At 47.8% G+C, this 17,328-nt stretch overlaps 2 protein-coding genes across 2 annotated transcripts in view; both read right to left on the bottom strand.

Annotated features, from left to right (window-relative positions):
* ABL1 (ABL proto-oncogene 1, non-receptor tyrosine kinase) overlaps positions 1 to 6,878 on the bottom strand; it is a 78,640-nt gene extending 71,762 nt beyond the window's left edge. Inside the window, exon 1 of the mRNA XM_032708456.1 lies at positions 5,957 to 6,878. Within this exon, the coding sequence (XP_032564347.1) occupies positions 5,957 to 6,092 (136 nt within the window). The 5' untranslated portion in view covers positions 6,093 to 6,878. The remainder of the gene's footprint in view (positions 1 to 5,956) is intronic.
* A 5,822-nt stretch (positions 6,879 to 12,700) lies between these two features.
* EXOSC2 (exosome component 2) lies at positions 12,701 to 17,140 on the bottom strand. Its single transcript, XM_032708539.1, has 9 exons — positions 16,936 to 17,140; positions 16,752 to 16,853; positions 16,603 to 16,648; positions 16,217 to 16,306; positions 15,843 to 15,908; positions 15,627 to 15,695; positions 14,605 to 14,781; positions 14,335 to 14,463; positions 12,701 to 13,485 (listed from the first exon to the last, which is right to left on the bottom strand). The coding sequence occupies exons 1-9, from the start codon at positions 17,058 to 17,060 to the stop codon at positions 13,405 to 13,407; spliced, it is 885 nt and encodes a 294-aa protein (XP_032564430.1). The 5' UTR covers positions 17,061 to 17,140; the 3' UTR covers positions 12,701 to 13,404.
* Between the last annotated feature and the right edge of the window lie 188 nt (positions 17,141 to 17,328).

Below are 17,328 nucleotides of genomic sequence, written 5' to 3' on the forward strand. Positions count from 1 at the left end.
GGGCCCAAGGCTTAAGGCAGGGTGCTTTACTGAACACAGCTGGGATCAGCTGGGTGTTGAGCTGGACTAACTCCTGCAGCCCTGCATCCAGACTGCCTGGTGTCAGCTGACAGCATTCCTTACCTGACACCTTGCTAAGACACTGGTTACATCCACACCAGGACTATCAACACTCACCCATTTATTTCTTGTCTGCTTTATCAGAGTTCTTATAAGCACAGCTGCAAACACAACTCTGTTGGAAGTTCCAAGAAGCAACCCAAAAGCATCCCCACTCTTACATGACAGTAAGAGTGTAAGGACAAGATTTTCCAAGGCCATTTTCACCTTTCTGCATTCTCATGATTTGCCACGTGCCACAGAGCCCATCACAGGGGATGAACTCAAGATTCCCAACTCTCAGCAACAGGACTGTGTCAACTCCTCACTTTCAAGCTTAAGATTTAAACTTTTCAATTTCAAATACTGAGAGTTTGATGGCAAATGTTGAAGTGTACTGGAAGAGATGATCTCCTGCAAGCAAAGACTTCTATTCCAATACACAGCAGCTTTCTCTTGCCTCCCTGTCCTGATTTTCTACCATAGCCTTCCTATTAAAATTTGTAAATAAGACTGCAGAACCAGCATAATCTGTTAATGAAAGTCTGGCATACAAGAAACCACCACCTATTTGTCATGAAGGAGATGAACTGCTTAAACATGGCGAGTTATCAAAGATTAGTCAGTGCACAAAACAGAACTGCTTTTGCCCAGGAAAGGGATTAGCCTTTCCCCATCATCATCATCATCATCATCATCATCCACCTCGGTCTGTGCAAAAGCAGTTTAGCAAGTCTTAGGTCTCTTTCCTAAACATATTCCAACTTTAGATGAAGTTCTGTGGAGGAGCTTCTTAGCAAAACCTACTGGTATTTGATAATTGGAGCAGGAAAAAAATACAGGAAGAGCTTTTCATGATGAAAAGGGATATAGTCAGAAGCAGTAAACAAATCTGCATTTGGCATGCAGCAGATGTGAGCATTAACCAGGCTAATACTGAGGCACAGCAAAGTTGGATACATGAGCAATGATCTCAAAAGCTGGGGATAAATCTCTCCTAATAGAGATGGAAATTAAAGTTTGGGAGCTGCCAAATCTCCAACGTAACAACGAAGAAAGTTTTGTCAGTTCAGAACACAGACCTGAGACACTGAAGGCAGGCTCTAAATAATGGATTCCTATTAGGCTGATGCTAATGGTCCAATTTCAGGTGAATGGTCTAAAACAGAATCAGGAGTAGTAAAACAGTTTCTTTCAAGTCTCAGGTTTTGCAGCTGGTGAAGCACAGAGTGTAAAAATGCCCTGAGGAACAATGGAAAGAGATAAATGCAGGGTTTATAAGTACATGGGTTTGAAGAGACAGTTCTAGTATGGAAGGAATCTCAAATCATTTCCATGTATGGGCAATTGACTATCTAATAAACGGATATTGCTTATAAAGAAGACATATTGAGCTCACCTGTAGGATAAAAGATAATGAGTACAAAAATCAGACCTTGAAGATCATTTCATTCCATCCCCCTGCCATGGGCAGGGACACCTTCCACTAGACCAGGCTGCTCCAAGCCCTGTCCAACCTGGCCTTGGAGCAATGGGGCAGCCACAGCTTCTCTGGGCAACCTGTGCCAGGGCCTCTTCCACAGGGAAGATTTTTCTTCCAAAAATCTAATCTAAATTTACCCTCTTTCAGTTTGATCCCATTCCCCCTTGCCCTATCACTCCATGTCCTTATCCAAAATCCTTGTCCTGCTTTCTTGGAGCCCCTTTAGACACTGGGATGGGCTGTAAGGTCTCTCCAAAGCCTCCTCTGAGCCGAACATCCCCAGTTCTCCCAGCCTGTCTCCACAGCAGAGGGGCTCCAGCCCTTGGAGCATCTGCATGGCCTCCTCTGGACTCACTCCAACAGTTCCATGTCCTTCCTGTGTTGGAGCCCCCAGAGCCTGAGGCAGAACTGCAGGTGGGGTCTCACCACAGTGGAGGAGAGGGGGAGAATTCCTTCCCTTACCCTGCTGCCCACCCTGCTGGGGATGAGCCCAGGTTATAATGTAATTTACTCATTTTCACAATTCAAATAGTTGAAATAGGGAATTCAACAGCATTAAAAAAAGATAGATTATTAAACCTAAAGACACTTAAAAATTAATTTTTAATCAATAATGTAGGAAAAGATACTTTTAATTGTTGGGGTTTTTCCTCACAGTGAATTGCATAGGGCACATCTCCAACTGGCAGCTGTGGCAATCTGATGCTATGGATCCATTTTGCACAATTACTTCCTAATTAAAGCAGTAAAACTTTCATCACCCTTGTAAGAAAAAGAGTTCAGATCTAATATGGCAGAGACTGTAGTTGGCTGACTTCAGCTATATTCAACATTAAAGGCATAAGAAAAAGGATCCAGTTCTGCTGTTTCTCTCTCTTTACAGTGAGGTAAACAGCTCATTTGATCTTCCCTATCAATTACCTGCTGGAAGAGAAACTCTAAGACCACATTTTATCATTATGAAAGACTAAGAAAAGAACATTCTTGTGTGACTGCTTTATCAATCTCTTCTTCACCTCAGCACCACGTGTCTAATGATTAAAATTCATTTTTTAAGCCTTCGAGTGCTGCTTTTGCTTGGAGATACTGTTCTACCAAGATGCTTCAGGGAATCTGTTCATCATTCAGCAGAGCAACACCTCTCCAAGACAGTTAGAGAAGGTGTGGTGTCTGCTGATCACTCCAGTTAACTCCTGCCAACTCCAGGATCAGACTTGAGCCCTCTGGGAATACACCTTTCTTTTCAGAGGTTTGAGTTTTGCTGAGATTGATGTTCTGGAAAGGCACAAGATACACTAGTGTGCAAACTTCAAAATGCACTGACAGTGTCTTTCCCATTAACTGTCTACTGACCACAGCTTTTCTCTCAGCTGGATATTCCTAAAAGCAGTAACTTCAGACTCGTTTCTCGCCAAGAAAAGCACAGGGGAAGAGGCAAACTTTGCCTTTATAATTCCTCTCAAATTCAAGCTTGCAAGCAAGCTATGAGCTGGAGTAATCTGCATCAGGATGAAATCTGAAACATCCCATCAAGGGCTAACTCTGCTGCCCAGGGTAACGACACCAGCGTGAACTCCAGCTTGTAAAACAGCCTTCGTGGGGAAACTAACAGTACAAAGAGAGAAGCCCAAAACTTGCCCATAGATTACTTTTTTCCCCTTAAGGCCCTCCCCAGCTGTCAACTCATGGCAAAATTTAGAGCCTTTCTGCATTATTCTCACACAACATTTGAGCACCAGCAGAGCTCATTTCTGGCCAGTTGCCTCCTTGCTTTTCAGAAGCCTCTCGATGTGTTGCTTTGAGTGCTACGGAGAGTGCGACGACCGAGAAACGAAAGTTATTTTGCCTTACACTGTTAGCATTTGATAATTTTCACCAGCCCTTTCTGCTAAGATTTCATACCACTGAAGCAATTCAGATCTTCAGTGGTCTGAAAACCACTCTAAGTGCCTGCTGAAGGAGCCTTGGTAGAACTTTGCAGGTACCACTCCCACCAAAACAGGGCCATGAAACAGCTTTATGAAAACACAACCCTAAGAGGAAAGAGTCCTGCTACCAACAACTCCACTTTTTTGGGTTTTTTTACCATACAAGAACTTCAAACAAGTACCTTAAAGAGTTCACCTGTCTCTAGGGGGTTATGTTGCCCACCATGGAATTTCTCCTTATGTATTTCTTACTCATGAAAAGCCAGAAACATGATTTTCCTGGGACAAACTAGTTCCCACAGTGTGATAGAGAAACCAGATACAGTGTTTGGAAGAAACTCTGTAATGACAGTACTGAAAGGCAAACATGCAAACATTTAAGCCCTGAAAAAACACCCATCTGCTTTTATGAACTACAGCCCATGGCACAATCCCTGAATAGGGCTGAAAGCATTAAATACTGTTCTGTCCATTAATTATAAACTATGCCAAGCTATATATTTCACAGACAAATCATCAAGATGAAAATAAAGAGCTTTCTAAAATGAAGTTTGCTCCCTCTGTATTTGTCCAGATATTTCAAGATAGCATCTTTCAGGACAGGAGCAGCCCAAACTCAAACAGAGCTGAATAAACAACGGTGGTACTGCCTTCTGCTGCCAGGAGCTGGAAGAACCATTTCATCCACTCAGAGGAAGAAACTTTTCCTCATGTGGATAAGCGAGGCTGATCTTTTGCAGTTCTCTTAACAGATGTCCTTGCCCTGATGTCCTCCTCTTTCAAGTTTGTTCTTCTCTAAATCAAGACACGGAGGTCTCTCATGAACATATGGCATATGGACATTAGAGATGCCATTTTTCCTTGCAAATATGCTGGGATCTGCTGACCTCAGGTCACACTGGCAAGAAGTTACCATCTGTCTATTCCTGTTGGATGATCAAAAAGGAGCATTTCTGGCTCTTCTGCTACAGCAAAACACCAAAGGTAGTTAGAATACTGTACTGCTTGGAGTTAGTGCTCTGGCTGTATCTCATCTGACCTTGAAACTCTGTCCAAAGTAGTAAAAGCAGAAACCAAACTGGGGGTGGAGGAGGAGAGGCTATATCACAGGACTGAGAGCATGGAAAAATCCAGCAGCAGGTTTAACATCAAAGGGCCAAAGCAGCCTTTACACTCTCTAACCTTCCCTTAATTCCCTTCAGTTTCCTTCAATGCACAAACACTGCATGGGAAATGAAAAGAAACAACACTGAAGTAACTCAAACCAGTGTTTCAGCACAGCAGTACACACATGGGATCCCTGTCTGTGCCTTTGCTGGACACTGCAAAGGATTTCTTGGGCCCTTCTAGAAACATACACAGAATGAGAGAAAGTTTGAAAGCAAAGCCCAGCTAAAAACAAAAACAAAACAAAACTTTTCCACTAACTAGGTCAAACACAGCAAATATTTCAGGTTTCAGTTATATGAAGATTACAGATGTTTTGCTCACAGGTAAACTTCCTCTGCGGGACAAAACTGTTGCAGAAGCCTTGTCAAAATCCCATTCTCCAGCCAAAGACAGCAGCCAGAAGTGTGTCATCTCACATTAGAATTAAAAAAGTGTTGTGCAAAAGCAAGGATTACTCCAAAAAGTTCAGTGAAACAATGCATTTCTGCTCCCTGTTTCTGTAGAGATGCCTTCAGCTTACAATTTCTTTAGCCTTCTTTTTTTTTAAGGAAAAAAACAACATTTGAAGCAGTCACTAATCCTACCTCTGAGTCCTACTGAGCTTTTCAACTGGCTTCTTTCCTGAGATTCTCAAGTCCCCTCTTACTTTGCAGAAGACCAGCAAGTAACAGGGTTGCTGTACCCCAAACTTGGCCCCATTTGGCCTCTAGCACTTCAATCCATCACAGCACAAGATGAAGGTTTAAGCAGTTTGAGAAACCACTAAACAAAAGTGCTGCACATGTACTAAGCAAATTAACAAGAGCAAATTCACAAACTTTCCAAAATAAGGTGGGTTTTTTTCCAAGTAGCAGAGTCCCTTTTGTAAAGACAATTAAAGAACACTTGTCGCTGACCACAGCATCACCATCGGCTCTGGTTAGTGGCTCAATACTGCAACCCAAACAATCCAAAAAGTATCAAACAAACGTTTTCCCAAACTGCACACCAGAAGGCAGAAATGAGAAACTTGTACAATGTTCAAGTTACTTCCTTGTATTTCACCTTTAGCCGTACAACCTCTCCTCAGAGTTCAAGCAATCTGACTCAAGTATTTTCTTAATAAACAATCACAGAAGATCTGCATTTAGCAGCAAGGGAGAGAAAACAAGACTTCCATAGAGTACATGTCTGTATCTGCTCCGTGCCCTTGAATAAATCCATATTGTACCTAGCTCAGCAAATACCAGTAGAAATTAAAGCAAAATTAAAGCAAATACCAGTAGAAACCTCTCACCATGTTCGACGAAGACGTTACAGTGTGGGCCCCCATGCCTCGATGACTCCTTCTTCCCTGCTCCTTTGATAAAGTGCAGGGCAGGCAGACTCGGCCTCCTTTGGTCCCCAAGAACTTTTCCAGGCTGCTGCCCCATAAAGTAACTATGGGCAGCCTTTCCCAGGGCGAGAAGTTTTTCGAAGAAGTCCGTGATCCCTGATCTTCCAGGCTGGGAAGGAGCTTTGAGGGAGAACGTGTTTAGGTGGGTGCGTTGGCTGCACTCACGGTGGGATAAAAGTCACTTGAGGCAAAGAATTAAGACAGATTCATCCAATGCTCCTGAAGAAAGCAACAAGGCTCCTTAGGTGACTTTACGTAAAAAAAAAAATAAAAATAAACAAGTAAAAGTTCCAACCGCTCAGCAACGACCAAGCATTACCAAAGTTTCGGTTGCCATATGTAGCGTGTCCTCCACCAGGTAAAAAAAAGGCGAATTAGCTCATCTCACAAGGAAGAAACCACACATAGGCTCACCCAGGGCAGGAAACAGCCATTCCCACCGCAACCAGTGTCAAGGTTTCCTTTTTTTTTTTTTTCTCCTCCTTTTCTTTTGCATAGCATTGAGTTAGCGAAGGGCCAACGTGCCACGGGGGTTTGGCTTCAAGTACCGCCGGAGTCCAGCAGGGTCAGGTGCGCTGGAACCATGTCAGCTCTCCGGGCGAAGCAGCAGCAGCAGCAGCTCTGGGCGGGCTCCTCGCTCTCCTTGGGGTGCGGGAACGGGACGGGGGCTCCTCGGCTTCGACTCCTTCCACCGCCGCTACCTCGGGGCCGGCGGGGCCGGGGGGGCCATGGTGGCGAAGGAGCAGCGCTGGGGCGCCCCGTGCCCGCCGCCTCAGGCGGAGCCGGGCCGGGGAGCTCCGGGAGGCCGGGTCCTGCCCAGCGGCCGGGCGAGGGCAGGCGGGGGGGACGGCGCCGGCCGCATCCCCGGGCGGGCCGGGCGGCGGGAGGAGGAGGAGGAGGAGGAGGAGGAGGAGCGGGGCGAGGGGCCGCGGGTGCCCCCGGAGGGGGGGGGGACGGCGGGGCTGGCGGGGGGCGGCGGAGGCGGCGAGGGAGATCCCGGAACCCCCGGGCCGGCGGGCGGGCGGTCACATCCCCTTCCGGCCCCTCCTCCTCCGCCGCCCCCGCCTCCCGCCCGGTAGCGCCCGATCCCCGCTCCGGCCCCGATCCTGGGGCCGCGGGGCAGCGAGGGGGCTGCCCGGGGAGGAGCCCCCGAGGAGGTGGCTGGCAGGGCAGGGAGGGTGTTGGTCCTCCCCCTGTGCTCGGCCCTGGGGTGTTGTGCCCGGTTCTGGGTCCTCAGGACAAGGGGCTGCTGGAGCGGGTCCAGCGGAGGCCACAGAGATGATGAGGGGTCTGGAACATCTCTCCGATGAGGAGAGGCTGCGGGAGCTGGGCCTGGTTAGTCTGGAGAAGAGAAGACTGAGAGGGGATCTCATTAATCATCCGAGAAGATGGTGCCTGACTCTTTCCAGCGGTGTCCAGCGACAGGCCAAGGAGCAGTGGCCATAAACTAAAACACAGGGAGTTTCACCTCAACATAAGGAAGAATTTCCTTCTATAGAGCACTGGAACAGGTGCCCAGGAAGGTCGTGGAGTCTCCCTTTCCGGTGACATTCCAAACCCACCTGGATGCATTCCTGCGTCACCCGCTCCAGCTGACCCTGCCTGGGCAGGGGGATTGGACTGGATCATCTCCAGAGGCCCCTTCCAACACCTAACAATTCTGTGATTCTGTGAAAAAAACCCTCTGAGGGGAACGAGGGACCAAGCTGGACTGGGGATCAGTGAGAAGTGGGGGGGTGGAAGGGAAGGGTGAGGTGAGTTGCTTTATTGGTGCTGTCAGAGCATATGCAGAACTCAAAACCTAAACCAGCCATAGAGGCCATATGAATGTGACAGTAAAACACATATTATCAATCTACTTTTTGCCATTTGGTACAAACATGGAGTTAAACCCCCAAATTTTCCAGCCTGCACTGGGATGTCCTTGGATGTGCAGCATGAGCGTTCCCTGGAGCTAAAGGGCAGACAATGTTGCTGAAGATATTTAGTTTCTCATACATTCTCCAGTTCACCTTGGGAATAGAAGAGGGTTGAGGCAGCAGCTTGAGGTCAGGGTGTTTCGGTCAAAGGTCTGTGGTTGCTCCCACTCGACAACAGGAGAACACACAATTGCAATTCTGTGCTGTAGCCTCCTGCTCAGGGTAACCATCTGGACACAGAGCGGCTTGTTTATTCTGACTCCTCCCTTGTGACAAATCCAAACACACTCCTTGTCTCCTACACCACATTCAAGGTCCCTGGCAGACATGTATTTTTCATCTCCTAACAATAGCATCCAAAATGTAGCACTCCATACGGCCCTACAGGATCCTCCACCACTGCTGTGCCTATCTGCTCCTACATCACTAATTCTTAGCCAGAAGACCGATCCCAAACCATTCCTATTGGATTTCTCCATCAGTGGCTCAGATTGCAGGTACTCAGGCTGTTTGTGCTGCACACACACGGGAGAGAGAAATTCTGGCACATCGTGCTGAGACAAATCCGGGGTCACATCTCTTGAACTCAGCAGAATTTCTCCAGGTTTATCTCAGTAATGGGAGATCAGCTTCTCATCGGGGTGATGTGACCCTCTGCTCAGCTCCCATGGATTGAAGGAAAAGGAAGGAAACAAAGCTGTCTGTCAACATAGGCTGAGCAGCAAAAACCAATACCAACCATTCTTCACTGAAAAACTTATTCCCTTCTGGGTCTGACTGGAGCACTCTGGATAATATCTCCTACCACGGCAGGACTGAAGCAGAGTGAACTCCAGAAGACAACTGTGAGTCTGTGATAGTCAGAAAACCTTCCCCAAAATACACAAAAGTAATTGCAAATATGCAGGACTTCATAGAATCCCAGAATGGTTTGGGTTGGAAGGGACCTTAAAAACCATCTTGTTCCAATCCCTGCCACGGGCAGGGACACCTTCCACCAGGCTGCTCCAAACCCCATCCAGCCTGGCCTTGAACACTCACAGGGATGTGTTCTGGACAGTACAGGCTGTACATACCCTCCTCCCTGGCTCACCTGAGGTGTTTATTTAACAGCCTAGGTGAATTTATCATTCAGGCCAGCAGGTAGTTATTCCTTCTGATGCTTTGCAAGCATAAGCAGCAAAGTGGGGCAGTTTCTTTCCCAGCCCTTCCCAACCATTCGTTTCTCCAAAAGCATTTCCCAAAGCAGTGCTGTAGTTAATCTGGGACAATATACAGGCAGATGGGCCAGCTGGTCACTCCCAAATGTCATAGCAAGATACCTGCCTTCTTTTCCTTCCTGAAGGGTATTACATTTTCTGTCCCCTACCCTGCAGCCAGTTTTTGTGAGCACGATTGTCTCATGTTAACAAACTTGGAAGTCACCCAGCAGATTCAGGAATTGTTAGAGAAGACAGAGACAGAAAGACTGTGTGAATGCAAAATAAATGAAAAATGCTACAGACTGTTTCTTTCAATCAAGCCTGAGTACATCCTATGGATTTATTCTTTCATAAGAGGTATTTCAGTACTTTTTCTGTTTACCTTTCATTAAGTGTGGGTTCTTACACCCGACAGCTGCAGAGACGTTTCCTCCATAACAATATCTTAAAAGCTTCAACCTCTTCACCAAATAATAAAACTTAGCATATTAATTAGCGGTCCTCAGGAACCCCAGACAATCATTTCAAGATGCCTCTAATCTCAGTGGGGTTTCAGTCTCTTCTCGGGTCTGCTCAAAGCTTTGTATTTATACCATTCACCTCAGCTGAACAGCAAAACTGCACATGGATGAGACAGAAGTAACGCAATAAGCAGCAGTAATTGGATTAATAACCCATTAGCACAAATTCAAAATCCCAGTGGTTATTCCTAGGAGTAGAAGGGAGGGGTTGCCATGCTTCATATTAGTACATGAATTAAGCACTGGGCACCAAGAAACAAGAAAATTATTTCTGCAGATGAGTGATGCTGTGTTGTCCTTCCCACAGGCAGCACTCACAAGGGAACCAGTTAGTAACTCTGCTTTTGAGCACGTCTGCACCGTGTATTAACCCTGGAGTAAGCAGCACAGGCAGGTGCTACAGCTGGTTTACAAACTCTCTCCACACCTGTCAGACACTGGTGACCAAAGAAATCAGGTTGGTCTGAGCTGTTTTGTAGCTTCCATGGGCATTTTAGTTCCCCATATAAAAATGAACCCTTAGCAGCTTTTTCCCACCCTGCTTCCAACTACTTTTTTTTTTTCTCTTAAACCAGAGAAGCCATAGTTTCTTCCTTTTCACCCTTCCTGCTTAGAAGTTGCCCAGCAAAATCCCACAGACTACTTCAAGAATTCAAGAGGACACTGCTGTTGCTGGCTTGTTGTTACCTGCTGGTTTGCAAAGCTGTGCTGGAGGGGGTTGCAGGAACTGGCAGCAGTGACCTTGCTGAAGCCTTGAAGAATTTAGGTCTGGGCTTGGCACAGCACTGGGTGAGTTTGGAAAGATCAGTAATTACCCCTCAAAATCATGGGGGAAAAATACTGAGACCGTCAGTTCCCACGATCAGGAAAGATCCATAACCAAACCTCACCAGCTGGTGGTCTTCTTCTAAGGCTTAAAAACAAAAGTACCAGTTATTCAGGAGTAAGGGAACTGGATGAGTCACATAACTCCCCCATTTAACACATCCCTAAATAACAAAGTACCAGGAATGCTGCAGCAAGCAGGAGGAATCAGAAAGCTTGGAACTCAAGCAGTCCAGCTCTTGAGCTCATTGTTTTTCAGGCTGTTTACTCACTTACTGAGCATATAAAACCAAAAAACGTTAGCAATGGGGAGAGAGGACTAGCGTGAGAAGCTTGGAAATACAGCACAGTTTTAAAGACTGACATGGAAAGGGGGGGAAAAAGGAGAGCAAAAGGAATGAAAATACAGAACAACTCAGCTGTGCTGCCCACACAGCCTGACACGGGCACCAGCACCCTGTTCCCAAGATCAGTGTATGAGAAGCTGGCACTGTCTCACCCTGCAGGTCTGACAGCTCACACCTGGATCCCATCCACCCCTAAATTAACCACCTCCAGAGCACAGCATCCACCACATCACCAACAGCACTTTCAAGAGTCTCATAACCCCTCCCAGCCCCTTTCTGACCTTTAGATGCCTGCAGAGAGGTTGCTTGAGGACAGAGGAGCATTTTGCATTCATGTACCTGTTCAGCAGAACCATTTCCAGGTATCAAATCTCTCTAGGTGGTAATGAAGTACAGTCTCTTCACTCCTTTGTCCTTTAACTGACACAGAGTTGTTTCAATTTAAGTGGCAGAGATGCAAAGAGATTTACTGGATTAACTACAGCCCTCTCCATCAGCCTTCAACAATGCACATTAAGTATCTCATTGCTTGTGTATCCCCAGCCTGTTTATATCTAGAACCCTCACAGCAGAAATCCCTGAACCTTCCCATGTGTTAATAAGAAAAAGAGCTGCTAAACTACAGCAGCTGGGTAGGGGGAAAAAAAGATAATTTCATAATGAAAAGATGCAGAGGCCACTAAAGCTTTTTTAGCCTTTTTGAACCATTCTTGTCCACACAGATGTGGGTAACATGGCTACCAGCAGCCTCATGCACAGACCTGACAGTGTCAGCATCCAGCTTTTGTTTTTCAAATTTCCCAAGCCGGCTTGAGGACGTGATTGTTGCGACACTTACTAAGGAATCCTCATAAAACTGAAAAGTAACAATTCCCAGCTCTTGTGTGGAGCATTCCAACGATACCCCCAAGAAGTTCAGTGCTATTTTACAGAGGCAGCACGGGCAGAAGTTTGAGCTGTGCAGCAGCAGAACGGATTAGCCATGTCCTTGCTTGTCCTCAGCCACTGAGCCCCATTATGCTGTAGGATTTGGGTAGCAGCGCTGGTGGCAGCCGTCCAGGCCCTGCTGTTTGGCAGGGCAGTGAGGCGGAGCCGGGAAGGGAAGCGCCAAAACGCGATCCAAAGGTGCCATCTAGTGCCTGCTCGGGACCACAGGGAGAGCAGCCGGCACCGGAGGAACAGCAATGAAGGGAATTTCCAGTTCCCAAGACAAGACTGAGCAGAGAATTTTGCCTGAGGGAAGTCTGAGAATTTGCAATGTTAGAATTGGATTCAGGAACAATTAGGGCAGATGGGTTTTTTATCACCCTTTTTAAGAATTACAGTGCTGTGGTGGTGCAAGTACATATTTGCAATACAAATAGATACAATACATAGATAACACAACAGCTCTAATACAGCACCAGAGAGCTGAGAGGATGCTCCAAAGAAAGCATCACATCCATTCTGCACAGAGGAGGTGACTGACTGCCTGCCCACCTCTGAGCACCAGCCTGAGGATCACCAGTGTCATACTGGGCTCCCTGCCATCCCCCAGTGACCTCATGACTCACCTCTCCATGGAATCCTGCAGGGATGCAATACTGGGAGAGCCACTGTGAACAACTCCAGGCAATCCTTACAGAGGAGCCCTGCACAGAAGATGGGCTGAAGAGGAAGGCCAAGTCCTGCTTGAATGGGATGAAGAGCAACAGCTGAAGGGAAGAAACAGGACATTGCAACCCTTCCAAGTGTCCTGGCACAAGGAAACTTGAGCCAACCATAGCTCTCAAGCTAGACCAAATTAATTCTGGAGAAAAACAAGCTAATGCACACACTGCTGAAGGACTGATTTGTTTCAAAAAAATTTATTGAAATGTAAAATATTTAATACAAAACAATTCTGGTGCCTCCTCAGAAGAGAAGCTCACCACATCAGGCATAAAAAACAAGAGACCAGCAGGATGTACACAAACTAGGACACAGCTTGTCCATGGCTCCTGGCTCATCTGGACAGCAACAGTCACATCCCCTCTCATATCCCTGAGAAAAAGCCATGAACAGCCAGACTCTAATTGTGGTTAGCAAGGGTGTGGATACTCCTGTTCTCTAAACACAGGTGCCTGGATCTACAGCCTTAAAAACAAGGGCTCTGTCACAGGACAGATCTGTGTTACAGTAAGTTAAAATTCAAACCATCTTTTGGGGAGAGAGAAACATCACAAAACACATCCCTTCCTCTCTCATTCTGCACAAATTTATGGGGCATTAGACACAGCAACAGGTGCAAGGAGACATGTCCCAGTTGCATCTGCATCTTCATAAAGGTCAGATATCAATTTTTCAGGCTGCTGCACTAAAAGGCTATTGGACTTAAGTACTACTTTGTCCTATTGTACTAAAAGGACTCAGGAGATATCCTAGGAATGAGGAATTTTGGTGATTTCTGAAGTGTGGAATGAATGTTGGGGATTGGAACACTGAAAAGAATATATAATACTGAGAATCAAAAGCTGCCATGCTGGGATTTCAAATGACTGCTTCTGGCCATGTGCCCTATCCCTCCAAATCCAGCAACCTCTGTCGAGCTTCCAGAATGATCTCCTCCATCACCTCTGGTTTGAGAATGTCCTTGATCTGCAGTGGAAACAAGAGCAACATTGGCACCAGAAAGCAATTACTATTTTTGCACACTCTATGGGGACGAATGTCCCTGACAAACAGCAAGGGAGTTCAGAGGATTGTGGTGAAATAAGACCTATAGCAGAGGGTCCAATGCAAAGTCAACTTGGCCAGAGTTAACAATTCTTACAGAGACCAGAGGAAATCAAAGGTGATGCTACCAGCAACTCTTCCATCTCTCCTGTTGGACACACACCAGTATTTGGGAAGGGGAGAGATGACTTAAACAGAAGCATGCTTCAAAAGAACATCCCATGTAGCTGAGCAGGCTGGCATTGGGAATGAAAGCAGACAACAGTTCAGATCCCATTCATTTATGGGAAGAGAATTCCTTGTGATTGTGCTGGCAGAAATCACAGTTAAAAACTGTACAGCCAGAGGTCAGTGCAGGATGTGGATACAGACACAAGACCTCTCTGTACAATACATGACACTTATTTTTTCATTGGTTCTTAAAGTACACCATATCCTCACACCATCCCAAATGTAACAGTGTTTTCACAGCAATCACGGGGGATCCATAATCCCAGTGAGGGATAAACAACATCTACTGAAAAATGGACTTATTCCTCTATAGGAATAGTTGGACGTTGCCAGAGGCAGAACCCTTCAAAAACTATCTCTGAAATCGTGCAAGGCAACTTATGCTATGCAGAGGGGGGGAGTTTGTATTGTCACTTACCACAGGATGCTTTGGAAAGCTAAAAGGAAGCCCCACCACCTAAATTACTGACTTCAGCAGCAACTGGTGCAGCCTTTCTGTTCCCTCCCTCACTGTGGAACAAACCCCTCTGGTTTCTGTACCTGATGAGGAAGGGATGCTTCATAGCAATACAGGATGCTGGTGTCAAAGAGCATCATCTTGTGAGTAACCAGAGCCACGATGCAGTTTCGGAGCCGTGAGATCACCTCCCGGTCAGACAAGGGAACCGGCTGAGGGAGATCAGAGGAAAAGGGATGAATGCACAGGGAAATAATGCAGGCTGACTGTAAAAAAGCCTTCCTGTGAACCCAATACCAAATCCTGAATAAAAACCATTGGTAGGAGAAGGTTCATCTTCCCTGAGGCCTCACCTCCAAGTTGGTGGTGAAGCCCCCAGCCTCTTCCTCCTTCTGCTCCGGGGTTGGGTAGATCCAGATGAAGCCGTTGTTGCCAAGGATCACGGAGGCACCACAGGGCAGGTCATGGAAGTGAGTCTTCTGGCGTTTCACGAGGGAGGGAGAGACCTGAACCAGCACACCCTGGGCAAGCTGGAGTGGAGATGAGACTCAGCGTGAGAGACACGAGCCACCACAGACAACATCAAGTCACACCCCTGCTCCCTCCATTCCTGGCCTAGGCACCACTCCATTTTAACACCTTTTCCTGTGAAACAGTGAATGTAAAACCTGCCTGCCTCTGGGAGCACTGGGGGGATTAGCTAATGCCTGTGCAGTCCTTTGAAGATGAAGAATACTCTAAGTGCTTAGCACAAATGTTAATAATATCTTGATCACAACTACACATCAACCATCCCTGCAGAAAAACGAGGAGCGAGAGGCCCAATTTAGCAGAACACATTTCTCTCTTAATCCAATCACTGTCCTTCACCCTTTGTGCAATAACCACACTTCCCTTTCATCTTTTAAGTGCTAATACCCTTGGTCTGGTAATCCCAAACTGCAGCCTACGCTCCGATGGCCCCTTGGCTTCTTTCAATGCACAAAACCAGAGATAAATGCCAACTGTGTAAAGCCTAAAATAGAGCCCTGGGGAGAGAAACAAGTTACAGGGGCAACAGCCTGCAAAAGAGGAGCAAGATTTCTCCCCAGGATTTAATTTCCAATGGCTAGTGGGGGAAACAGGACTGGCAAGCTGGAATTGTGGACAGGGAGTGCAGTGGCTCAAAGGGCAACTCAAGGACACCTCTTCTGCTTTGGGAAAACTCCACTTGGTACTCCCATGTACTGAGATTCTTGCTATCCTGCAGAAGTCAGTTATAACAACACCCTGCTCTATTCCAGAGCTCTTTTCTTGAAAAAAAGACTCCAAAAGGCCTCATACAAGTCAGCTGACGCAGAATTAGGCCAAGATCAAGGGCTCTGGAACAACTTACCTTCCCGTATTTCAGACTCCGGGTGTGCAGTGATACAGCCCCATCAGAAAATATAGACTGGACCTCTGCCTGTCGGTGCCACTTAAGGAAAAGAAAGTCCCTGAGGTTGCCCAGTGCCACCCTAGCACAGCTCTCACCCCCAGCCAGGCCAGCCGAGCTCTGGCTGTTCTCCCCATGCCCTTGGCTCTTCTGTCAATGGGAGCAGCAGAAGGATACACTGATGAGGTCTCCTTCCTGCAGGTAATCCCTCATGGCAAGCTCATCTTCTGCTGACCTTCTTCTCTGAAACAACACAAGAAAAGTTACTTGTAGCCCAGAACGAAAAAACACCCATTTAATATCTCACTGTAGGAGACCGTAAAACACCCTGGTCACCAAAGGAAAGCCAGGCAGAACAGCAAACAGCACACCTTTAGGTCACTGAAGTATTATAACGAGGAGAGTTAGAGATTCAGAGCTACAGATTCAACCACAAACCCCACCATTATGCTCATGCTAACTGTGGGAAGAGCTCCAAGCTTCCCTGTGCTCCTGCCACAGAAGCAGCACACAACAGGACTCTGGCACTGCTCTGCCTCAGCTACACTCACCAGTTCCCCACCAGGTAAATTTATAGACGACAGCAACAGGACTGAATCCAGCCTGGAATTCGTTTCCACTTTCCATCGCTTCTGCTGAACCTGAGGGGAAAAAAAAATAGCCTGCTGCTATACACCCAAAAATTGAATGGGAGCTGCAGCCCACCAAGCCCACAGGAGGGGACAGCCCTGCTGGTTTTTCCAGCCTCATCCCGGTTAACACCGGTGGCTCCCAGTGCCCCGTGCGGGGAAACTGATGTGTATCAGTGTTTTAGGATCCTGGGAAGTGCTCCAGGTTGGATTGAGCCACCCCTATCAGGGGCCGCCCTCCTCCTCCTCAGCACACAAGTACATCTCCAAACCCCGACATCAGCACCGTGGGAAAAACGGGGCTTTACCTCCGTAATCCTGCCGACCACGATGTCGCCGACCTCGCCGTTGTACCTGGGAGCGGGACAGGGAGAGGCCGTCACACCCCTCACCCGAGCGAGGCCCAGCCACCGGTCCTCACCTGCCACGGCCACCTCACCTGCCCGCCCACACTCACCTGGCCTTCAGCGCCCTCACACACACCAGCTTGTTCACCCTCTCCACCACGCCGGCCACCGAGGCGATGAGTTTGTCGTCCTCCACATACGTGCCGTGGCCCCTGCGGAGAGAAGGGCGGCTACCTGAGGACTACCCGAAGCCAAGCCGCGCCGCCGCCGCCTCTCCTGCGCCGCTGCCCTCACCTCATGTATCCCGTGTCCGTGGTGATGGTGTCCCCCGGTGCCACCAGGTGCTTCTCGGCGCCGCGGGGCGCGCTCGCCCCCAGGGGCCCGCGGACCTGCGGCAGCCTCATGGTGACCGCCGCCATCTTGGGCGCAGCCTTAATCCCGCCACAGCGCGGCTTCCGCCCGCCATGTTGGCTGCGGGCGAGAACACGCCTGAGGCGCGGGCGCCGCCATCTTGAGTGAGGGCGGCGGGGGGAGGTCTCTAGGCATCCATATTTGTTACTGGCAGCAGAGGGACTCGAGGGCTTCGCCCCGATGGAACGCAAGGGGGAGCGCGGCCATGTTTAGTGAGGGCAGGGTGCTTCACCCCCCTGGCAGTGACCGGCACCCCAAAAACCTGCCGGGCAAACC

This window comes from Chiroxiphia lanceolata, chromosome 21, assembly GCF_009829145.1.
Source record: "Chiroxiphia lanceolata isolate bChiLan1 chromosome 21, bChiLan1.pri, whole genome shotgun sequence".
NCBI classification, from domain to species: Eukaryota; Metazoa; Chordata; class Aves; order Passeriformes; family Pipridae; genus Chiroxiphia; species Chiroxiphia lanceolata.